Below are 25,954 nucleotides of genomic sequence, written 5' to 3' on the forward strand. Positions count from 1 at the left end.
ATAATTAACAAAATCAATAGCTAACATTGACCCTATCCATCACAACCATTCAACAAGTGAGTTTCACAAATACAAGTCATTTAATCACCTAATTTATACAATATCAACCGTTAACAAGTCATGATAAAGTATCAGAAACCATAAACACATATACAAGTATTTCACAAGAAATCATAACAAAATATTAGTTACCTATAATTATTAATCATTTAAACATTAAAAATTTGACTTGATAAATGGTATAACAGATACGGATACACAATTATCCATCCAGAACACACCAGAACGCTTAAACGAGCTATCCATCCAATAACACACCTCGGCACTATATGTTAAGTCCGCAGGCTAACATCCCTCTGGAACCCACCTTGGCACTGAGTGCCAAGCCCGAAGTGTAACAACCCTAACCCTTATTAGTTGCTAGAAAAGGGTTTCAGAGCATTATCAGACTTTACGAATTAAATATGAATATTTTATAACATTTAATATACATATCAGAAACCAATCATAAAACACTCATATTGTCTCTTGTATGAGCCCTCGAGGCTTAAAATACGCATTAAAAGTAAATCGAGACTAAACTGAAAACTCAAAGAATTTTTCCCAAATTTTTTAAAATTTGACTTAGGTGCAGGGAACACACACGGCCAAGAGACACGCCCGTGTCTTAGGCCATGTGGGAATTCGATGTGAGGCACACATCCGTGTCCTAGCCTGTGTCCATACCTGTATAACTCTCTGACTTGGGTCACACGGCCAAGCCAGACGCCCGTGTGCTAGGCCATGTGATATGAAATTAAGGTGCAGGGGTTACACAGCCAAGCCACAGGCCCGTGTGCTAGGTCGTGTGTAAAAACCTGAGTATTATGTTTCTCGATTTTAAAGATGCAAGGGACACACGGCCAGACCACAGGCCTATGTGCTAGGCCGTGTGTCACACACGGCTGAGACACACGCCCATGTCTCTATCCATGTGGATGAAAATAAGCCATTTTTTAGCCACTTTTCTCACCTAATCCTGGTATCAACCTAGGCACAACCATTTACACATTCACAAACAACAACAAGACCTTCAATTCAAGCTAAAACCAAGTTTTATACCTAACATATTATAACATATATTCTAATATCCAATCTTACAAAATTAACCATATACACATATATGCACATCTTACTAAATTCTCTAGCTCAAACCATGCCTCAATATGCCTATTGATTAACCATCATTTAAAAATTTCAAACACACCTCATATATGATTAATCCATACTTATATAAGTTGATTAGATATATAAACAAAGTATAACTCATAACATATACACAAACCAACTCTACTTAAAACTAATCCAACCCTATACATGTCATATCAACCTTAGTACATGTTGCAAAAGCAACCGGATTAAGTTGGATAGTGTGGCTTCATGTGTTGATCCGATCTCCCGACCTCAATTTAATCTACAAGAACATTAAACAACACAAGTAAGCTTAATGAAGCTTAGTAAGTTCGATGGCTTTAAACACAAATATTACCAAACCTACTATAACACATCAATTTAAATAAATTCATTCAATGTAATTTCCCTGTCAATCATAACTTCAATTGATGAATGTACTTAGTTCATATTAATTGCAATAATAACAATAAGTCTCCCAATAGTAATTTCATAATTTCACTTACCAATCCTTACCGAATTAGAGAATGACTTACGGACATGAGTACATCGTATTCAGAAGCCCGAAAGCTACACAGAAGCACATAAGTGCTAAACAGAAACCCATAAGGGTTGAACGGAGGCTCATAAGAGCTGAACGGAAACCCATAAGGGTTAAATAGAAGCTCAAAAGAGCTAAACGGAAACCCATTAGGGTTGAACAAAAACTCATATGAGTTAACAGAAGCTCATGAGAGCTAAACGGAAATTAAACACAAAAGTTCGCAACAAATTCTGAACCTCGATTTACTTGGGTAATTTGCCGTCAATTCATCCTTTACATTCTTTCACCACTGAACGATTGCACTCAATCTCGCGTTCCATTCATTTTGAGTATTTAATTCGAATCCATAATTTTAATAATATTTTACTTTCAACAATAGGTATAAATAAATACATAATATCATTCATGAATTTATTATATAAACATTAAATTTTAACCATACGAACTTACTTGGGTTAAATTGTAAGATTTGTAGTAGTTTAGGGACTATTCTGTTAATTTCCCTTTTCACGTTTGTCTACAATTCTTGATCTAAAATATAAAATTATCCATTCATTAGCATATATTTCAATTCACTTCACAATTAATACCCTCAATTTTTGAAATTACACAATTACCCTAATTTTACAACTTTTCAATTTAGTCCCTTACTAATTAGTCTACCAAATAAGCTATTTTTCTCAATTAATAGTTTATCTAAATATTCTAGCTATTATACAGCTCTTGATATTAAAATTCCAATACCAAACCCTAATATTTAATCTTTTCTCAATTTGATCCTAGAATCAATATCTATCAAATTTACTTTATAAAATATCATTTAACAAAATTAAAGCTCTAAATCCATGTTATTTCATCAAAAACATTCAACATTAATCAATGATAACCTTCAAATTTTCCAATAAAATCAAAAACTAATGAAATAGATAGTTCGGCCTAATTGTAAAAGTCTTAAAAACACAAAAATTTCAAGAAAAGATCCAGAATTGAACTCACATGAAGCAAAAATATGAAAAACCAGCTTTTGGGGACCTCCTATGGCATTTTGGGCTGAGAATTATGAAGAATTGTCTTGATTTCTTTTAAATCACATTTTTATCTAATTTAAATTTTATTTTATTTCCCATTTTACCCCTTAATCACCTAATTTCATTGTTTTTTTCTGCTTATGCCGCCTCAAACTTCTCATGTTTGTCTAATTGTCTTTTTAGTCCTCCCTTTTTCACCACTTAGGCTATTAATCATTATTTCTTTAATTAGCAAGTTTTGCACCTTTTTCATTTTAGTCCTCTTTAATTAATTAATTATCAAAACGTTAAAAGTTTCTAACAAAACTTTTATACTACCTTAATGACACTCTTTAAATATTTATAAAAATATTTACGGCTCGGTTTATAAAATCGAGGTCTCAATACCTCATTTTTTAAACCATTTAACCTAATAAATAATAAAATTCTCCTAAAACCACATTTGGGTCGTAAGTACTAAATAATAAAATTTACGAGCTCACTCGTTGGATTTGGTGGTCTCGAACCACTATTTCTGACATCATTGAAAATCGAGCTGTTAGAACTCTCCCCCTTTAGGAAATCTTGTCCTCAAAATTTGTTACTTGGGAATAGGTTCGGATATTGTGATCTCATTAATTCTTCTATTTCTCAGGTAGCCTCCTCCAAACTATGATGATGCCACAACACTTTAACTAACGATACTCGTTTATTCTGTAATTTTTTAACCTCTCGAGCTAAAATTCTTATCGGTTCTTTCGAATACATCATGTTTGGTTGCAACTCAATCTCACTGTGAGGAATTACATGCGAAGGATCAGATCTGTACTGTCTCAGCATCGATACATGGAACACGTTATGAATTTTCTCAAGTTCTAGGGGCAAAGCTAATCGATAAGCCACATGGCCAACTATTTCAATAATCTCATACAGTCTGATAAATCTTGGGCTCATTTTTCTTTTCCTACCAAACCGCAATATTTTTTTCCATGGTGAAACTTTTAGGAATACTAGGTCTCCCACTGCGAATTCTATATCTCTTCTTTTCAAATCTGCATATGATTTTTAACAATCAGAAGCAACTTTCAAACTGTCCCGGATAATCTAAACTTTATCTTTAGTTTCCCAGATCAAGTCAACTCCTACTAGTTTGGGTTCACTCAATTTGGACCAATACAATGGCATCTTACATTTCCTCCCGTAAAGAGCTTTAAATGGTGTCATTTTGATACTGGATTGATAACTTTTATTATATGCAAATTCGGCCAACGATAAATATTTTTTCCCAGCTACCTTCAAACTCGAGTATAAAACATTTCAACATATCATCCAGAATTTAAATCACTCATTCTGATTGTCCGTTAGTCTGAGGATGAAATGATGTGCTCAAATTTAACTTAGTGCCCAGAGCTTCTTGTAGTTTACTCCAAAATCTTGATGTGAATCTCGGATCTCGATCAGAAATATTGGATATCAGAACCCCATGTAACCTTACAATATCTGCTATATACAATTCCACTAACTTCTCAAGTGAAAAGTCTATTCTGACTGGGATAAAATGTGCCGACTTAGTCAATCTATCAACAATCACCCAGATCGAATCTTTGTCTCTCAGAGTCACAGGTAATCCTAATACAAAATCCATCGTGACATGCTCCCATTTCCATTCAGGTATAATGACAGGTTGTAATAAACCCGTTGGTACCTGATGTTCTGCTTTCACTTGTTGACATATCAAACACTTAGCTACAAACTCACAAATTTCTCGTTTCATACTCGGCCACCAATATAGTCGTTTTAAATCACAATACATCTTCGTACTACCCAGATGAATGGAGTACATACTGCTGTGACCTTCAAAAGGAATGCTATTTTTCAAATCTAAATTATTTGGAACACAAATTCTATTGCGAAAACATAACATACCGCTATCATTAATGCTATACTCTGAACTCAGATTATCCTGAACCTTCTGTCATTTCAGCACCAATTTCGGATATCATTTTGCAACTCCTGAATCCGTTGAAAGAACAAAGGTTTCGTTCTCAACTCTGCTAATATAGAACCATCCTCATTAAGAGTTAATTGAGCGTTCATCGCTCAAAGTGCAAACAAAGACGACTTTCGACTAAATGCATCCGCAACCACATTAGCCTTTCTCGGATGGTAGTCAATAACTAGATATAATCTTTCAATAATTCTAACTACCATCTTTGTCTCAAATTCAGCTCTTTCTAGGTCATCAAGTATTTCAAAATTTTGTGATCCGGTTGAAACATCTACTGATTACCCCAAAAATCACGGTTTCCAATTAACAAAGAAGTAGAGAATATTTAATCTTATGAAAAACTAAAGCGTAAAATGGAAAAAAGAAAACCATCCTTATGTCCCCTTCTTACTATATATATATAGCCAGTACCTCTTATTGGATCTTGACAAGTGTCAAATGCATAAAGAAATTGTCCCTTGAATGTCCTACAAAAATCAAAGAAAATATAAAAGAAAATCCGATATCGATGCTATTTGACCAGTCAATCCATTTAGTTGACTCCCAACCAATCACGTTACAAAATCCATCTTGCACCTCATTCGAGCAAACCGGTGAACCATACCTATGGCGGTAACTCGTATATGGCGTGGCCTTAAAGACATTTTAGTCCCTTATAGCTTTAACATATACTTAGTAGGCGCGTCATGCTTAACCAAAACTCTAAGGTGTACTCTTCCCTTGTTGTACTATTTCTTCAATTGAAGAATACTACGAGAATAAATCCTTAGATACTTCTACGACATATACTTTAACCCAAACTTTAGTTCACCAAAAGCCTGTAACTTGGCGGACCATACTACTATAATACGCCAAACAAATAGCTTTACATCTATACGCCTTCTTCTCAGACTCACCAAATTTGGGGTGTGACAATCCAATCCACAATCCTTGCCTCTGCAATGTTAGTTTGTTTCCAACATTACTTATTTTTGGCATGTACTTAATAGGTTAGGTTTCATGGTAGTTGAATGATGTTATAATCAAAAGTTATAAATTATATTCTAGTAGTATATATATTTATATGGTTAATATGCATATATATAAGTGTATGCAAATTATAATCCTCGTTATTTGATAAATGTGTGAGACAGGTAATGGTGTTTTAATTGAAATGTGTATATGACCATAATAGATGGTGGAATTGTTGTATGTTACGGGGTGTATATAGATAAATGAAACTTAGATTCATTTTCTTTTCTTTGTTTAAAAGAAATGTATATTTGTTTGATTTTATCATGCACATTGTATATTTTAATTGTGAATTGATCGTGGTTGCTCCGACAACGAATGTGACACATTGTAGTTCGGACCCAACGATTGAGTCGAGTATCGGGTGTTACAACATAGACTCATGGAATATTTTAACCGTTATACTATAAAACATTTATTATTAATATATTCATAATTGTAATAAATATTTATTATTAAAATATAAATATTGAATATTTTCAATAATATATGAAGAATATTATTTCAAATTATTATTTTAAAATTTATTATTAAAATAAAATTGAAATATTAAATAAATTATTAAAATAATAAATTATATTAATAATTTATTATATGATTAGATATAGATAATTAAATATGTATGTTTAATAATATTAAAATTAATATTTTATTTCAATATTTTATTAAATTTAAATATTTTTAAAATAAAAATAAAAATAAAATATATTATTAATATAATAATATTAAGCTTGACTTAAGTTAATTTTTATATAAAAATAAAATCACCTATAAAGAAGCTCTTTTTTGGAAAATGACTTGCGCTTTTAAAAAAGGTAAGTCATTTTACACGAAAAAGGGCTTATCTTCCATTGATCTGTAAGTCATTTTTCGTTAACCAAGTTGTTTTGCATGAAACAAACATAGAAAAATGTATAAAACATTTTCCGGAAGCCATTTTCAATGAAACAAATGGAGCTTAAGTTTCATTACTCAACGTATGGATGTGTTTGTTTCCATGCCCATACGTCGATCAGATGGCTTGATAGTTTCTGTGTTTCTTGAAGCATCCAAAGCTCAGTAACTCAGTTGGGACCATGTTTGTGTTCTTTTGTTTATAAATTCCTAATGACATGTCCCTAGGTTAAATTATGGTTAATATGCTATTTTGCCTATTTTGGTGCACTTGATTATATTTAGGTTTTATAAGGGTCTTATTATTAAGTTTTGAATCTTGATCATGTTGAATGTAATATGTTCATAGGTATATAACCTTTGATATGTTTATGTTTCGATGTAATGCATTGAATAGTATGAATTCATGTGTTAGATGTGTTTAGGGAGGTAAATTTGATGAATGATGAATAGGTATCATGTTGGTATAAGTTAGAATGTGTTGGTTACCTTTTGAATGACTTAGGAAGCGTTTTATAGGTAAATGACCATTTGGTCTCGAGACATGTTGAGCATGTCTTGAGACATACTTTGCCATGTCTTGAGACAAGTGATCCTTTATCTCAAGATAAGTAAACATTGAAGTAAGAGGTCTGAAACCGGGGGAGTTATGTTTTGAGACCAGTCTCGAGATGTAAGAGGGTAAGTCTCAAAACATGAGTTCATTGTCTTAAGACATCATAACTTCAAAGCAAGATTCCACCCACGGATTTCTCAAGTTTGGTACTCCACCTTTCATAGCCAACATCATATCCCTCAATCTACTTGCTTCCTTGGCCCTCCCACGAGTCTCCATCGGGACACTATGATCTTTAGCTTTTTTCCCCATCTCAATAGTGCCTAAATAAACTGTGACTTTGATATTAACAATCACGAGGCTAGAACTTTAGTTTGACAAACTGCGCGACCTTAGGTGATTAGTTTTTTTCAAATCTGCCTAAGTTAGCCTAACTCTTTAAAGGTAAGAATTCTCAAAAAAATTCTCTAAGAATCGAAATTCGTGGAAGCAAACACTAAAGCAAAAAAGCTATGAACAAAGGAAAAATGGCACAAGAAAGCAATGCACACAAGGTGTTTGAGTAAATGCTCTCAAAAGTATTCAATTACTCTGAATATAGTACATGTGATTGATTACAAATAAGGGGGAAGACCTCTATTTATGGTTGATCTCCCCCAGATCCAACGGTATCATTTAAATTACATCGACAACCAAGATTAATGCTTATCTACAAGATGAGAGTGTTCAGAGATTTAAATACTATACAATCTTACCCCTTAGGATTACAAATTGGGGGCAACCTTTTAAGGGTTACTCATATAATGACCAAACCTTTCAAAATGCTCATATAAGGGTCTAACATTTACAAAAATACTCAATTGAAAGCCAAACCTTTCAAAGTGCTCAAATAAGGGACAAAAGTTTTTGAAAGTGCTCAAATAAAAGCCAAACTTTTTTGAAAGTACTCAAATAAGGGCTTCTCATATTTCGTATATCAGATCTCAAATTATGTTTTTATTTTTTTTATTTTCAAGCAATATTTGATTCAACTATCATGTATTTTATTCTAAATACATTATAATTCACCTAATTCTTACTCAAATTGGATTGAAGTGCATGAAAAGTCCTTATTTTAACATTTTTATAAATGTTAGACTTTTATATGAGCATTTCGAAAGGTTTGACCTTTACGTGAGCAACCTCTAAAAGGTTGAAACCTAATTTGAGCATTTAGCCTTTATAATTATCACAATTTTTTTTTCTATATTTCATGCTTAGAGTTCTATTCAAGTAGTAACTCTATTTTAAAATTAGTACAATTTTTAGTTAATAATTGTAATTTAAATTGTAATTATTTTTAAATATGTAATTATCATAATTTCTATTAAATTATAATTGTTTTTAAATGTGTACTTATCAGTCTTCTATTTTATTTCAACTTTTAAAACTATAATTCTAAATTAAATATTATAAGTATTTTTAAATGTGAATTTAGTAATATGGTGGAAAATAAAGGCTATTACCGTTAGTTTAAAAGTTTTTCCAAACTCGTGCCTTTATATATATTATAATTATAGATATAGATTTGTGTCATAATATAATGAGAAAATATATTTTGATACTTGAACTTGGCTTTATGGTTCAATTTGGTACCTAAACTTTTTTTTTGTCCAATTAGATGTTTGAACTTGGCTTTAATGTCCAATTTGGTACTTAAAGTTTTTCTTTTATATAATTAGATACCTAAATTTGAGATTTTGGTTCAAATTGGTACTTAAATATGACTTTTTGATCCAAATCAGTAGTTACGGTAAATGACTCATTTGAGTCAGTTTAAACTATGAAGCCAAATTTAGGTGGTAATTTGAACTAGAAAGCCAAGTTTAGATGCTTAATTGCATTAGAAAAAAAACTTTAAGTACCAAATTGAATCTTAAGACCAAATTTAGGTATCTAATTGGATAAAAAAAGTTTAGATTCTTTAAGTACAATTAACAAAATATATTTTTACCTAATATAATTTTATTTAAACTAATCAAAACCATTAAGCTGGAAAAAGAATTGCAGGTTGTACTTAGTAGGTATTAATTGGAAGAGACAGCCACAATAAATCCCGAATATTTAGAATTAAAAAAAAAAAGGAACAATATTAAGCCTGCACCACCAAACCATCAAAACTAAAAAAAAAAAAAAAAAAAGCAGACCTGTTTCTTTCGCTTAAAAGAAAAATAAATAAAACCTACAAAAGAAAAAAAGAAAAAGAAAACCATTTTTTATTATAATCTTTCTCTCTCTTCCTCTCTCACTCACAAATTTTTATCTTTTGCTGCTTTGCTGTGCTGCCTTCTCAAATCTTCCTTCTTTTTCCTGTGTGTATAAGGCATTATTAAGGCAACATTATCCCAAATCAAAAGGAAGCGAAGGAGCTGAAGATTTTACAATGCTCTGTTGATCACTTTCATGTCTCTCCCCCCCACCAAACGCTCTATAACCAACGTCACTGCTTCTTCTTCTTCTTCTTCCTCGCCTCATTTCCAACCTCCAATGAAGAAAGCCAAGTCCCAAGCCGTTGCTTGCTCCCTCGACCCAAACAGAAACGGCCTCCATCATCACCATAACAACCAAGACGATAACAACGTCCTTTTTGACCCTTCATCTATGCCCCTCCACGATGATTCCAAGTCCGCCGATGCTCGTACTCCCGCCGCCGCTAATTTGTCTCGCAAAAAGGCTACCCCTCCTCAACCTGCCAAAAAGCTTGTCATCAAACTCGTTAAAGGTTGGGTTCTTTTTTCTTGATTTCTCTCTTCTTTTTTCTTTTTTGTGAAATTTATTTTCTGGGTCATTTGTAAAGTTGCCCTATTTAGTTGATTTGAGAGTTTGGTCTTAGAATTTTAGTGACTTTGTTTGTTGGGTCGCTTTTGGAATGAAAAATTAGGGATTATAGGAGGTGAATTTAGAAATTAGGACCTTGCTACGGGTTAAATCATTTTATTGTTTTTTGTCTTACTGAGATCTATTCGTAGGCTAGTGCTTTCAATCCTATCCTAGCTTCTACCTAAGGTTTCATAGAGGTCTATTAGCTGATCATCAGAACTGTTCATTTTTTCCAGTGTAATGCGGTCACGATTTCAACCATTTGCTAAGATTTTACCCTTTATTTATTATAATTTGAAATTGACATCGATTTTTGGGAGGCAAGATTATTCATGTTAAACTAGGTCAGGGTCCTGCTTGATTTGTTAGTTTAAAGGGTTTTGTTAAATGAGTGCCTTTAGGATAGTTTCATCATTTTCAGTGCTTTTGATGAAAGATGTTACTATATATATTAACCTCAAAGAGTGCCATCAGGACACTGGTTAGCAAAATCCTTGTTACATTTTATGTTTTTTTACCTTTGAGATGCGGGACTACTACTTATGTAGCTCTACTTGAAAGCTTTGAGCGATCTTTACTTCCTTTTTGGATGGTTTTTCAGTTTGGCCTTCTCTGTTAATTTATCAAGGGATCATGTTGCGTGAATGTGGTTTGGAGCTATCCTCTGAAACCCCTGAGCTTTTTGAAAAGTTCATTACTGTCCCCTTTTAGACTATTTTCTGTAAGCATCTATGATGCATACTTGCATAAGTATAACCAGTTCTTCCTAAACAACTGAAAATGGATTTTATTTAGCTGGTGACTATTATTAGTAAGTTTATTTGAGAGGAAGTGTAATGAGGATTGAAATTTGTTTTATATTTTCAAATCAAATTACATCCGATTCTATGTGGTTTATGTGTACTAATTGTAGGAAACTAGAAGGGCATTGCTTACAAGAAGGCTATTTAGGACCATATTCAGGAAGGTTTCTGATACAACTTTAACTTCTTGTCTTGGTTTTTTCAGCAAAACCAACATTGCCTACAAATTTTGAGGTGGAGACATGGGCAACGCTGAAGTCAGCCATTACTGCCATATTTTTGAAGCGACCAGATTCTTGTGACTTAGAGAAGCTTTACCAGGCAAGTCTCACATATTCTTCTTTTCTCTATTTTGATTATTATAGCCATTTGCAATGTTAGCAATATTGCCTCTTGATAATTGAACATGCTCTCTTCAGGCTGTCAATGATCTGTGCCTGCACAAGATGGGGGGAAGCCTTTATCAACGCATTGAAAAAGAGTGTGAAGAACATATATCTACAGCACTAAGATCTTTGGTTGGGCAAAGCCCAGATTTGGTTGTTTTCTTATCACTTGTTGAGAAATGTTGGCAAGATCTTTGTGATCAAATGTTAATGATTCGTAGTATAGCCTTGTATCTAGACAGAACATATGTTAAACAAACCCCGAATGTACGTTCATTGTGGGACATGGGCTTGCAGCTCTTCCGTAAACATCTTTCCATGGCTCCTGAAGTTGAGCACAAAACTGTCACGGGTCTTTTGAGAATGATTGAGGGTGAGAGGTAATTCTAATGAATTTTAATTTAAAATATACAGCTCCTTTATCGTAGTCCCTTTTTTCATGTTCAAAGTCTCAACCTAACCTATGCCAAAGATGCATGATAGTTATAGATGGATGTTGTAACAAATTGGGTATCATTAGGTGTTGCAAAACTTAAGGATGAACCATCCATCTTTTGGTGTCTTGGGTGAAACGAATATTAATTTGAAAATAAATACCCATTGGTTGCTATTGTACTGGCAGATGAAAGTGTACTAGATAAATTAATGCTATGTTCAACTTGTTTTAAATGTCTTCAAACCAAATTGATATCAGGCTGTATTTTCTGCACAAGAATTAGTGGTGGTAAAAGTTGAAAAAGTCAACCTGCAACATGTTGAGTATCAGTCAAGTTGAATTAACTCATAAGTTGTTTTAATGTCCTTATTCCCTTCTTTGGTTTACTTCTATGGTTTTACCAGCCTATTTCATAAGATTCTAGTTACCTGGAAAAGGCTAGAAAGAGGTGGTAACATATTTCTATTGTGGAAAGAAGTCTCTTGAAGGGCTGGTTAGAATGTCTGATCAATTGAACTGTAGCTTACTGTCAATCATTTTCTTTGTAGCTCATTTTAATCATCTTTAGATACAATTATTTTGTGAAAAATCCAGAAATTGTTGGGGAATTCATTGTCATGTTGCTTTATTGCTTTTAAATCTCATACATCTTCCCTTGTTATTTTGAGTTAGCTACCTAAGTTTGTGAATGATGTCAGATGCTCAATTCTGATGTTCCCGTGTTTATTGAATATGCATCTTGGAACCCACCCACTGCTTTTCTGTTTTTGATCATGCAGGTTAGGTGAAGCGGTTGATAGGACTCTCCTTAACCATCTTTTGAAGATGTTTACTGCTTTAGGTATTTACTCTGAAAGCTTTGAGAAGCCATTCCTGGAGTGCACATCTGAGTTTTATGCAGCCGAAGGAATGAAATACATGCAGCAATCTGATGTTCCAGATTACCTGAAGCATGTAGAGGTGCTTTTCATATTTTATGTTTGCAATTAGCAGTGACTGGTGCTGTGGTGCTCTGTATTTTGAATTGTACATATTTTATCCTTCTAATAACAATGTTAATATATCATATTATTCCATTTTTGTGTGGAATATGCATGTTTATCCCTCTTAAGAATTATGGTAAATTTATGTTTGTGATATATTGGGTGTATTCTTGCAGATGAGGTTGCATGAAGAACATGAAAGATGTGTACTCTACCTGGATGCTCTTACAAGAAAGCCACTTATAGCAACAGCAGAAAAGCAACTGCTTGAACGGCATATACCTGCTATTCTTGATAAGGTGTGACTGCGATTCACTGAACTTTGAATACCTGCTTGTAATTGCATAATTTTAATAATTTTATATATTTCTAATTTCCACAGGGATTTGTGATGCTGATGGATGGGCGTCGTCTTGAGGACCTTCAGAGAATGTACTCACTATTTTCAAGGGTCAATGCCCTTGAATCACTCCGGCAGGCAATAAGTTCATATATTCGGAGAACTGGGCAAGTCATTGTCATGGATGAAGAGAAAGACAAGGACATGGTGCCTTCCTTGTTAGAATTCAAAGCTTCGCTTGATTCAATATGGGAAGAAAGCTTTTCCAAGAATGAGGCATTTGGCAACACCATCAAGGATTCCTTTGAGCATCTAATTAATCTTCGTCAGGTTGCCATCTTTTGTCCTTTATATTGGGAGATCATTTTATTTTTAAACTGCATTCTTGTTAAGTAATATTCCTCATTTTAGATTACCATATTTTCAAAACAACTGATGGTTCAACATTGTGCCATATTTAATAGAACCGACCTGCTGAGCTGATTGCAAAGTTCCTGGATGAAAAGCTCCGTGCTGGTAATAAGGGTACTTCGGAAGAGGAATTAGAGGGTACACTTGATAAAGCTTTGGTTTTATTTAGGTTCATCCAGGTAGAGTTCATGTTTTCCCAATAAGAAATGTTATATTTAGGTTTGTGTCAAATAAAAGTATTCTTTTTGTGTATTTCTTTTTCTATCGTCTACAAATTAATGCTAGAGATTTGAATGATGTTTTGTTGGTAATCAAGGGCAAGGATGTCTTTGAAGCATTTTATAAGAAAGATCTTGCAAAAAGGTTGCTTCTAGGAAAGAGTGCTTCTATTGACGCAGAGAAATCTATGATTACTAAGGTCAGTATAGTCTTTTCTGAATCAATGTGTTAAACGGTGTTATCCCACATTTGTAAGTATTAGATTTCCTGTGGCCTTGAATTAAAGTTGAGCTCCTCCACCTATTACCAATTGGTTTTAGGTTGAACTCTAACAAAATGGTATTTTTTTCCGTCTAAAGATTGTATTGAATTGTTACATTGTTATGATGCTGCAGCTGAAGACTGAGTGTGGCAGTCAATTTACAAACAAACTTGAAGGAATGTTCAAGGTCTGCCACTATATCTATTTATATAAACTTTTCCTAGAAATGTTTTCAATATGTGTTGCCATTGGAATTTCTAATCATGGATAGACTGAACTCGTGCCTTCTGGGTTCTGTAAACATGGGCAATCCAGTAACTCCAATAATCGCTAACGATATTTTTACTCCTTTGGTAGTGGTATTAACTCCAAATCGTTGTCCCTCACGACTAGAGTTTAATTAATTAACCCTGCAATTTGTATGTAATAATATATATCAAATTAATTGTTCGTTGAGGATAGAATATGCAAATAATTATTGAAGTAATAGAATCATGTGAGAAGAGAAGAAAAGGATTGCAAGAGAATTAATCTTTTATATCTTGGATTACCTACTTGGCTATTGGTCAAGGTCGGTTCAACAATCTGCAAAATGTTTGGACTTTGTCTAATACTTATTTCTATGTGACTGGATTCTATTGCAACTTGCACTTGAATTCCAGTTTGAGGAAACTAGTGATATGAGATAAATTTGATTGTGATATTAATGCAATCGTTGCCACAGATTAGAACTATGGGCCTTTTCTTTTTAACGAGAGCTATGGACTTGTGGTTGTAATTAAATCACCTCATGTTCTTGGATTGATCTTTCTGTTTGTGGTTTCATCTCAAAGAGTTCTTGCTCTTTCTGGAAATTATCTATGGAACATGACGTGGGAGGATGAATTTGGAGGATTCTTTCATTTTAAATGTCTGTTATCAGTTTTCAGGCAGAATTCTTTCTCTTCTGTGTGGATATACATGCCTGTTTTCTTTGATGCGTTATATAAATTGCAAAGTGAACCTTAATTGTATTGAATGTGAATTTTGTGATTTTTATACAGGATATTGAACTATCAAAGGAAATAAATGAATCATTCAAGCAGTCATCCCAGGCCAGAACAAAGCTTCCATCTGGAATTGAGATGAGCGTTCATGTCTTGACAACTGGGTAAATCTTATTTCATTGTTATTTGAATTAAACCATAAATGCATGATTAATTAGTTTCTTGTCGAGGTATTTTACTTTGTTGGTATTTAATTCTATTTTGGTTGTTGGGCGGTGCAGGTATTGGCCGACATATCCACCCATGGGTGTTAGGCTTCCTCATGAACTTAATGTCTATCAGGTTTGCTTTGGTCTTTGGGATGAAATTTCAACTGTTACACCTTTTAAAAAGGTTAATTGTAACACTTTTTGAGAATTTGGTGTAACAGGACATCTTTAAGGAGTTCTACTTGAGTAAGTACAGTGGGAGGCGCCTAATGTGGCAAAATTCATTAGGTCATTGTGTCTTGAAAGCTGATTTTCCAAAAGGTAAAAAGGAGCTGGCAGTTTCCTTATTCCAGGTTTGTCTCTTGCTGTCTCAGTGACCATTATTCTATCACTATGTTCTCTTTTCGAATTTTCTCTAGAAGCAGACAAGTTCTAACATTTTTCTGGGTTTTCTCCATTTTCCCTCTAGACTGTAGTTCTGATGTTGTTCAACGATGCCCAAAAGCTTAGCTTTCAAGACATTAAGGACTCTACTGGCATAGAGGACAAGGAATTGAGAAGGACCTTGCAGTCCCTTGCATGTGGGAAAGTAAGAGTCCTACAAAAGGTATGCCCATTTACCATGCCTTTTGTGCTGGTTAGTTGGTATGATATTTGTTTTCCTTCATTTCATTTTCTTTATCCCTTTTCTGAATGTGTGCCGCAGTTGCCAAAAGGGAGGGATGTAGAAGATAATGACTCATTCATTTTCAATGATGGATTTACTGCTCCTCTCTATCGTATAAAGGTACATTTATTTGCAATTCCAAGATTCCGGCTGGTAAATACTTTTTTGAAAGATCAAACTGAATTCCTGTCATGCTTATTCGTATGCCATTCCGCTGAATTCCCATAGAGAAGGTTTTTGATGAATTTGCTTCACTGACATGATACGGCATCAAGTTGACCTTTCCTTTTGCAATGCAGGTAAATGCTATCCAGATGAAAGAGACAGTGGAGGAGAACACAAGCACTACTGAAAGAGTATTTCAAGACCGTCAATATCAGGTTCATTTTTCACTTCCTTTTTATCCATCAATCAAAAATGTAAAATAAGAGAACAGAAGGCTATCTCATGTTCAGCTTAACCAAACATACGGATTGTTGCTTGATTTATTGCAGGTTGATGCTGCTATTGTTCGGATAATGAAGACCAGGAAGGTGTTGAGTCACACTCTTCTGATAACTGAACTCTTCCAACAGGTAAGCATTTTCTTATCTTTTTCATTCTAACAAAACATATCTCTAGAGAGTTCCGAGTAACATCTTGTCACAATCGTAGCCAAAAATAAATGAAAGTGGAAGTTGGTTTTTATCAAAGAGTTATCATGCATTCATGCCAGTAACAACTCTTCTGTACCCTTGGCAATTGATGATCTCCAGACAAAGTGGATCAAACATCAAAGGGGATAATGTGTTTTTAAGTTACATTTGAACGTACTTGTATTGAGAATAAGTTTCTTTTATTGAACAGCTCAAGTTTCCCATAAAACCGGCTGATTTGAAGAAAAGGATCGAATCTCTCATTGACAGGGAGTACCTGGAGCGGGACAAGAACAACCCACAAATATACAATTACTTGGCATAGCCTTGTTATTTTATTTTATTCTTTTCATCCTTTTGTTTCCTTTGATGATAGATATCTCCTGGTAAATGACACGGGAAGCTTTGGATAAGTCTTATCCAAGAGGCTGGAGCTGAAATCCCCTGTCAGATCCGTGTACAGTAGCTTGTAGTATTTATTTTGTTGCGATCGTTACTGTAATTGTAAAGCATATTAGCATCTGTTTTGATACTTTTTTTTAACGGACTTGACAGACCATACGAGACTACAGGCACTCGAAATAAGATGCTGCATTTTTGGATGTTTTTGTGGTTTCCCTTGTTTGATTTTCCTGTAACTAGTAAAAAGCAGGAGGGTTTTGGCTGCCCGTGTCAATTCGAACTTGAATCGGTAATGATTTGAGTCTGAGAAAACTTGAGCCTGTAATAGAGCCGAGCTCGAGAAACCCGAGCTTGTAATAGATCTGAGCCCAAGATCAATCTGGCTTGAGTTAGATATAAATTCGATATTAACATAATTTTATGTTACTAAAAATAAAAAAAATATTTATTTTTTTTGAAAATATATTAAAATTTTATTAATAGAAGTGATTAATAATAAATTTTTATGTTAAACTATAAAGTGAAATAAATTTTTAAAATCATTAATTTAATATAAAATATTTTAATACTATAATTATATATGTATAATAAATATGTAAAATTAATAATTATTAAATACTTTAAAACTAATATTTAATGATAATATAATAATATAGTATGTAATTATTACGAAATTGATTAACTTGATTTTAAATTGATACGCTACATGATTTTATAATGTTTAATCATATATATAAACTATAAATATATTATATGATATGATATAACATAGCATTATATAATATAGGAGTATCTTTTAAATGTATGAAAATAGTGACTTAGATTATATTTCAATTAGTATAATAAAATAATAATAATATACAATAAGTAACATATAATATACTACTATCATGTATAACTATTATTACAACATGAATTATAATTAGAGTTGTCCATGTATTGGGTTGGGCTCGGGTCGGGCCCTAACAAAATTTTAGGCCTACATAGGCCTGGATCTTGCTCGGCTCAAAAAATGTGCCTAAATTTTTTCCCAAGTCTAGCCTAGATAAAAATGCTAAATTTCGGGCACAACCAACTCGTATTAATTTCTTAATTTTTACTTTTATATAAATTTTAAAAAATATATAAAACACCAAATACACTAAAAATATTAAAATAAATGTTTCCCAACAAATTGAAAATAAATTAAAAAAAGTATTTATACTTGAATAACATTAAGATAAGTGCAACTTAACAAGCAAATATTTCTAAAATAGTAGCAAGACTAACAATATAACAAATGTTATACTATATCCTAACAATAACAACAAAATAATAGTAACATAATAGTGAACTGGTAGCATACAGTGGCAAAAAGTGAGAACAACAAAACATGGAAAAACAACAACAAAACAACAAGGTTTTTTTTATTGCAAATTCGAGCCTGGTCGAGCCGAGATTGGGACAAAAAAGGCCTTACCCGAGGCCCAACCCATTTTCTAAACGGGTCTTATTTTTTCTCAAGCCCATTTTTCGGGCCTATATTTTTGCCCAAGCCCTCCTTGATGTCCACTAAACTAACTAATAAATCGACTAAGACAAGTGCACCTATCAATTAATAGTATAGTTATGGTGAGTGTCACATCCTAAAAATTGGATTAGTAAAAATTGGGTTTAATGAACCAATAGTGCTCACGACCAAATTTTTATTTAGATAATCGTTTTCTCATTTGATAATAAATAAATATCAATTATAGTGATTGAGTAGTGGTGGAGCTGTTCTTGATGACTTGAGTTTAAATCCCTTCCCTCTCATTAATTTTTATTTAGTACAAATTTGTTTTAAACCCTTAACAAAGGTCATCCCCTGTTTTTAAATATTTTCTATTAAAATAATCATAAGGAGTAATGTGGTTAAGTGGTTAAGTGCTTAGCTAATTTCTTAAAGGTCCTAAGTTTAATTCCCTACATTCCTAAATTTTTATTTATTTTTTTAATAACTTTAGCTAGTGTGAACATTACTTGTCGTCCAACCTATTTACCATGCACGGGGAAAAATTCTTTCCTTGTGTGTGAGTCAACCTTCCCTCATTAAGCTCCTTTTCACTCACATGATCCCTTTTTTGCTCATTTTCCCCCTCAACATGCCTATTTTCTTCACCCTTACCTTGTGTATCATACATTGAACCTGGACAAGTGAATGACACCTTTTGTTGTCCATTTTTCTGTTTTACTATTCATTTTTGCCACCCTCTCTTTTGCTCCTCCATGTTTTCTCTCTATTTCTTTTGTTTTAGCCATCAACCACCATTTGTATTATTTTCCTCCTCTCCCCCGCCACTCTTTTTCCTTGAACCACCATCATCACCACCTTGCTGCCACTTTTCTCCTCCATTTTCTCCACCACTGCCCTTAGCGCCGCCCTCCTGCACCTTGACAACCACCTTGCACCAACGTTTTTTAATACTCATTTTTTCTTCTCATTTTTCTCCTCTTTTTTGCAAGCGTCAAAACCCTTTCTCTTTTCTATTGTCCGTCGCCATCCACCGCCGTGAAAACAACTGTAAAATAATAGTGTTTTCCCTTCATCTCTATAGCGATTTTATTAGTTATCATAGTATGATTATTTATTATTGTCTATTAATTCTTCTTAGTATTGGATATCTTAGATATTGTGGCTATTGCTCCCAAATCTCAGTCATCTTCTCTTCCATATCGATTCTCAATTAGTGAGATCGTAAGTATTTGGAATACTTACTTTATTCAAAACCTCTTAATCCCTATATAATGACCAAATGCCATCTTCCTAACTTGGTGTTTCATGTTTGAAGGATCGATTTCAAGCGTGTAATTTCCTATGATTCAAAGAGTGGAATCGTATTGGATTAATGACGAGTAAGTATTGTCATAGAAGCCAAATGTAATTGTTTATCAAAGATTTATCAGGGGTGTTTTAATGATGGATTATTCGTTTTATGTTTAGATTCGAGATAGATCTAATTAAATTGGGAAGTGCGCGTTAGAAAGAGTTTCCACATTGGAATTACTACGATCAAGTGCGAGTTTTAACACTAAAAAAATTAAGTATTTGTTTTATACTGATAAAATATTATTGTTTAAATTATGTTGTTTGATGAGGATACATTATGTATCCATAAAGAGAGATAAACCCATCGTTATGGACTATGTCAAGTAAGTGTTTTCCAAACCGTATATGTTGTGAAAAGCATGTTATGTGATTTTGATGATTATTATTGATTTGAAAAAAAAAATGTAAATCTCATTCTCATGTTATGTGATCATATGGCGTATGTGATATTCACATGATTATAAAATGTGAATTTTGGTACCATGCGTACATATGTGATTTGCATGTTAAACATGCCTATATGATTTTGAGTGATTTTGGCCATATCACATGCATGGGGTGGGATATGTGAAAGGTGGAAGTTATTGGCAGTTTATCTGCGATTTTGGTGGCTTGTCCACGATATTGATTATTGACAGTTTAACTGCATTACTGTGACACTGTTCACAGTTGGCATGTTATTGGATGGACGGGTTCTGGGGAACTCGATTTTGGTGCGTAGCAGAGATGGGTAGGACTGTTTTCACAAAATCTGCATCGTTTTACAAAATGTGCATTAACATGATCATGCATAGCATAAGTGTGAAATATTGAGTTATATGAAACTAAAATGATTATTATGATTTTATAACATGTATGTTTATGTGTATGTGATTGCGTTTATGTTAATCTCACACTGAGCTTTACAACTCACCCCCTATAGCTTTTTGATGTTATAGATAACTTCGAGGTTAGCATTCGATTACAGCATTTGAAGTAGTTTCTTGGAAGTCTTTTTAAATTAAAGTAATTAAATTTTATTTTGATATTTTAGGTTTGTAATAAGTTTGTGTATGGACTGTGGCATGAGACTTTATTTTGGGGATTTTTTTCATTCTAATTTGCATAAATTGCTTGCATGACATTAAGTTTTAAAAACAACATAAATTAGTATTTGATAAGATTTTGCTCAAACTCGATTTTTAAAATAGAATCTATCAATAACACATTTTCCATTGCATTTTTGAAAATGAGTTTTAATAAAATTATACTTAGTTTTCAAAATTATTAATGTTTACAAATGAGTTTTCTAAAGACATTTGATTTATGAAGTTAATATGTTTTTATTTCCAAATAATGACGAATAACCAAGTTCTCCAATTTTGAACAAAAGACAAATGATTTTGAAGTATGATCGAAAATTCAAATAGTTTTGAATAAATGATTGAATGTTTACAATTGAGATATTATTATTTTTGATTCCGAAATTTGCACGGTTTTTATGAAATTAAAATAAACACTTTATTTCATTTGTTTTGAATTGATAAGCCAATAGTTTTAAAACATATTTTTTTTCAAAATTCCGAAAGTTTATTTTGACCATTTGTTGGACCAATGGTTTTTGGAATGAGATTGAAAATAAAGTTGAACATTCGATTTTACTAGTTTTGAACGAACTATGCAAATGGTTTAAAAAAATACGTTTGAAATCAAGAAAGTTTTTCTGGGCCATTCTAGTGGCCAATATAGCTTTTCGAATTCGGCCATAACTACTGGACCGGGTTTGGGGTGTTATAATGAGCACAAATATTGTTCCCTCAAGGAGTACAATTACTAGTAATTATCGTCTTCCTATTATTTAACTTAATAATTCAAAAGATTGAGTAAAACTAAAATTAACTAAGTTAATTAATGAATGTGTCAAAGAAATAAATACAAAAACAATCAAATATCGACCAAGTGACAAAACAATACCTAGGTAAGAATCCACCTAAACTTCATCTATAATTCTCAATCTAATTCATGCAATTTCTTTTCTTAGTTTCTTTGATTCATAGAAATACTTAATTTATTTTAATATCTCTTTCGAGCATAAGAGCAACTAATTCTAGGTTAATTAATTGGAATTTCTTTCTAATTAAAACCCCTATTATCACATTAATTTGGTTTATGGATCCCCCTATTAGATTTGACTCTAATCTAGTAGATTTATGTTGTCCTATTTCTAGGATTGTATGCAACTCCATTCCATTATGCAAGATCTAATCACAAGAAGGGTCTATTCGACCTCAAACTTATGCACATCAAATATGGATTAATACTCTAGAATTATCAACCCAAGAACAATTAAGCATTCATAATTGAAAACAAATAACTAAGGTTTTATTGTATAAAACTAGAAATCAAATAATAGAATCCATCCTAAGGTCCATCTTGCCTAGGTATTTAGAAAATTAGTTCATACTTGCAAGAATAAACAAAAAAATACAATATAACCATTAAAATAAAAGAAATCCATGATATCTCTCTTGGAATTAAAGTTGGACTTTTGAATCTTGATGGAAAATTGCTTGGAAAATTGACTTCGATGGTGTTTTTCGAGTAATTTTCCTACTGTTCTATGAAAGCTGCTTCCCTCCTCTTTTATTTCCTTATTTATACCTTCTTAAATTGCCAAAAACCTAAAAATCGCAACTTTCATGTAACACCCTATACAAGACTCATTCACTAGCTCTGGGCATCGGATGAGACAAAGACCGAAATAACTTAACAATGTTTCTAGTTCTGTTGTAATTACATTCTTAAACATTTAAATTCAAAACCCCAATATATTAAAACTCGTATTGAACTAGTGATAAGTTCTTACAAATTTAGATTTCCAACAACAAAATACCAACTTTAAATTAATTTCAAATACATATATAATTAACTTAAACCTTGAGGCATGACCTCTAGGGTGCCTTTCTATATACATGATACAATAACCGCTTCCAATTCTTCACTTTGGTGGAGTCTGGCTTGGTCCTTCCTATTAATTTTAGAGTCTTTAATTACCCTGTATTCAGACAATAATTTTCATAAGTTCAGAAGAACTTAGTGATGACTGTACATAAAAATTTCATGGTGTAATGCTTCAATTTTAAGAGAATGATATTTTAAGCACAAAGTTAAACTTCCTGCTATCCATAGGAAAATACACAGACTTAGTTGGCGTAGTGAATGCCTCGTTTTCTTTGAGCCGTGTATTGGCGGACCTAATCATTAGATTGGTCGTAGCCATGTTCTTCCAAGAGATATTCTCATATAGGTCTTACCCCAGCATGTTGATGTTTCAAACTTCCTTATACCCTATTTATGATATGCCTTATCCCTAATACTCGTATCTACCTTCGTGGATTGACGACAGTTGGTAATTTTTAATGTGAATTTGCCATAATTATGAGTCCTCACCTTGTCCCCTTATCTCACCCTAAACTCCAAATGGGTCTGCGCTACTGGAACGAAGGAAATGTGCAAGTGTATACAATCGCAACAAGTAATAAAGTGACAAGTAAATGTTGAGTTATCGTACCACAAGGACTGTGAAAGAAAATATTTATGAAGTGTAAAATTAAACACTTTGGTGAAGAAAAATATGTTGATTTGAACAAGTGATTTAAAAACTAAAAATTAACTAAGTAATCTAAGAAAAAATAAAAGTAAAATTCCAATGCATGATTTGAAAAGATGAGTTTTAATAAAGATAACATAAATGTGTTAGATCAATTACATTCTTTAACTTAAAATTACTAAACTCATGTTTTTGCTATTACTTAATAATTTCATGGCAACTTGGTATTTTGCTAACTAATGCACATACAAACTTACTAAACCAATTAATCTCTTGAACATATTACTATGCCAATTCAAACAATTAATCAATTTCATAAGCAAGTATAAGATTAAGTGAAGTAACAATAGATTTCTACATTGAAACAATTAATCACAATAATCTTTCAAGTTATGCAAAGCTAATGTATTGTTTAATACCGTCACTAATTTAACCTTCACTACCTTAGAAGATTAAACATGCACCAATTAAATATCGTGTCAATTAATTACAATTTCAATACGATTAATAGTTAATTCATTTGTTACCTTACAATTATAATGCAACTATAACACGTGCATGATTTTATTTAATTGAACAAATTATGAAGGCCTAATAACAACACGAACACAATTATAATAATTTAAGTGGACAGAATGCAATCAATCTAACAGGAATTAAACTTAAGTCATTCTAATTAAATCAAGAATAAAAACATAATAAATATCCATGTTCATGATCACAACATAAAAAAGAAAATTAAAGAGAAGGGAACTAGAAAGCAAATCCACTATTTCTCTGAAGCCAGACTAGTGCGCTCCTCTCCTTCCCTGCTTGTTCTGTTGATCCAAGGCCTTCACAAACACTTGAATGCTGCTACTCCAAGGTGGATGAAATCTAGTTTTCAAGAGGAAAATTGGCAAGGGAATGAACAAGAAAAATGGGAAAACAAAGAAGGGAATGGAAGAGAGAGATGTGTGGGAATGAATGGTGTGTGAAATAAGGAAGGGAAGATGGGTATTTATAGGTGGGAATGGTTGCTAAAAATAGCAAATAAATTTTAGTCATTCAATCTCCCTTGGCCGGCTATGCATTAAGCAAGTTTGAATGTTTCAAACTTTGCTATATTTTGCTTGAGGCAAAAAGTGAAATCACGAAAAGAGGAGGGGTTTGAATAGCATTTAGGGGAAGCTTAAGGGCTGATTTGAAAGTATGAAAATAAGCTGATTTGATCAACTATAGGGATAGTTTTGGGCTGCCCAATTGCTTTGTGGTTCAGTCTTCTATACTTAGCACACTAGGCCACTTTCTTCTTCAAGTTTTATATTAAAATTTGACCCAATTAATGTTGGATAAAAATTAAATATAAAGTATGTATAATAATAATTATTAGACCATACTTGGCTGAAAATTATTTATCCATGCTCTTGATTCACTTGATGCAAAAATTACCCTAATGGTTCGAGCCTTTCGAGATGTCTGTCGAGCCAATTTTCACATTTTGTGCAAAATTGTCGAAACTAAATCAAATTTGTGAAAATTTATTATAAAAAATTAAAATTAAATATGCGAATAATTAAAGTGAAAATTAATTATTTTATAATTAAAATATGAATTTCGACAAAAAATACTACGAAACTACATGAATTAGAGCTCAAAAGGTGTTGGAAAAAGCTATATATTTGTGTGTTTTCACACCATCAAGCTTAATTCATTGCTCGTCTCGTGTAATGCACAATTTGCAAAGAGAGTGCTAGAAATCACCATTGAAAAATATCTGTAGAATACATTTCCCCCACAAATATGAGTTTAGTGTAATTATGCTCAAGAACAAGATTTTTGAAATTATGCAACTCAAGTATTCATATTGTTCGAATTAGTCTCAATTGTTATCATGCTAGCAAGAATAGACTAATTGTTTTCTCAATAAAGATGTGCTAATTCTTACCAATTATTTTTTATTCCTTTATTTAAGACTAAACTACAATCACTAAGTTTAACTTATGTCTTCATATGTTGAGCTTAGCAATTTCTCTCCACTAATGTAGGCAGCACAAAAATCTGAATCGAAAGGTCTTTTAAATAGGTTGTAACGTGGCTAGGCTAGGGGTAGGTAAAAGATAGTTAAATTTAGGCTAAAAACCCTAGAGTCAACTTGTATCGAACCTTCGGAATAAGTACCTTCAATACATCAACTCATTTTACTTTCACATGCTCTTTTGTACATCTATTTCTTTCGAGTACATATGCTCTTCTTTTCTTTTCTTTTCTTTTCTTTTTCCGAGCATATTACTATATGTACTATAAATTTTGAGTATTTGATACTTTTTTTCAACTCCTCCAAACTTATTTTCAGAGGATATTCTGGATAGACTGAGTCTAGTGTTTGGGACAATTTAGAGATGATTATAAGAGAAGTGATGACTTAATATTGCAATGGTTCAAATAAAATCATGCCATATAGTCTCAAAGTTGAGTTTCAAGGGATAAATATTTGTTATGGTTGACTTCAAAGGCTCAAACGGTCCAAACAAAAGTTTGCCTAAGTCATTTTCAAAAATTCACGCTTCATAGGATTTTGCCTCAAGAAACTACTAAGTCAATTCAAGAGACTTAAACTTTTATTGGAATTATTCTGTAAATATGTATGGTAGTTTTTGTGTACATCTCTTTCCTTTTAATTAGGAGATTAGATGCTAAAGTTTAGGAGATAATTTTGGTTTCTATCTTTGTATTTTACCGTGTATATA

The 25,954-nt window shown here is 32.6% G+C and overlaps 1 protein-coding gene across 1 annotated transcript; it reads left to right on the plus strand.

Annotated features, from left to right (window-relative positions):
* The first annotated feature begins 9,424 nt into the window (after positions 1-9,424).
* LOC105773315 (cullin-4) lies at positions 9,425-16,992 on the plus strand. Its single transcript, XM_012595089.2, has 17 exons — positions 9,425-9,951; positions 11,058-11,173; positions 11,272-11,618; positions 12,454-12,634; positions 12,834-12,956; positions 13,040-13,327; positions 13,462-13,587; positions 13,725-13,826; positions 14,023-14,076; positions 14,933-15,039; positions 15,157-15,217; positions 15,306-15,437; positions 15,554-15,691; positions 15,791-15,871; positions 16,051-16,131; positions 16,246-16,326; positions 16,598-16,992. Exons 1-17 carry the CDS (start codon positions 9,633-9,635, stop codon positions 16,709-16,711), a joined length of 2,451 nt encoding a protein of 816 aa, XP_012450543.1. The 5' UTR covers positions 9,425-9,632; the 3' UTR covers positions 16,712-16,992.
* The last annotated feature ends 8,962 nt before the right edge of the window (positions 16,993-25,954 follow it).

Source organism: Gossypium raimondii, chromosome 6 (assembly GCF_025698545.1).
Source record: "Gossypium raimondii isolate GPD5lz chromosome 6, ASM2569854v1, whole genome shotgun sequence".
NCBI lineage: Eukaryota > Viridiplantae > Streptophyta > Magnoliopsida > Malvales > Malvaceae > Gossypium > Gossypium raimondii.

Excerpts from the sequence above, each read along its gene's own strand:
- LOC105773315 (XM_012595089.2), top strand. The coding sequence starts at position 9,633 with ATGTCTCTCCCCCCCACCAAACGCTCTATAACCAACGTCACTGCTTCT. Across the intron at positions 13,588-13,724 it reads TTTTATTTAGGTTCATCCAG|GGCAAGGATGTCTTTGAAGC; the intron begins GTAGAGTTCATG and ends TTGGTAATCAAG. Across the intron at positions 15,872-16,050 it reads CTCCTCTCTATCGTATAAAG|GTAAATGCTATCCAGATGAA; the intron begins GTACATTTATTT and ends TTTGCAATGCAG.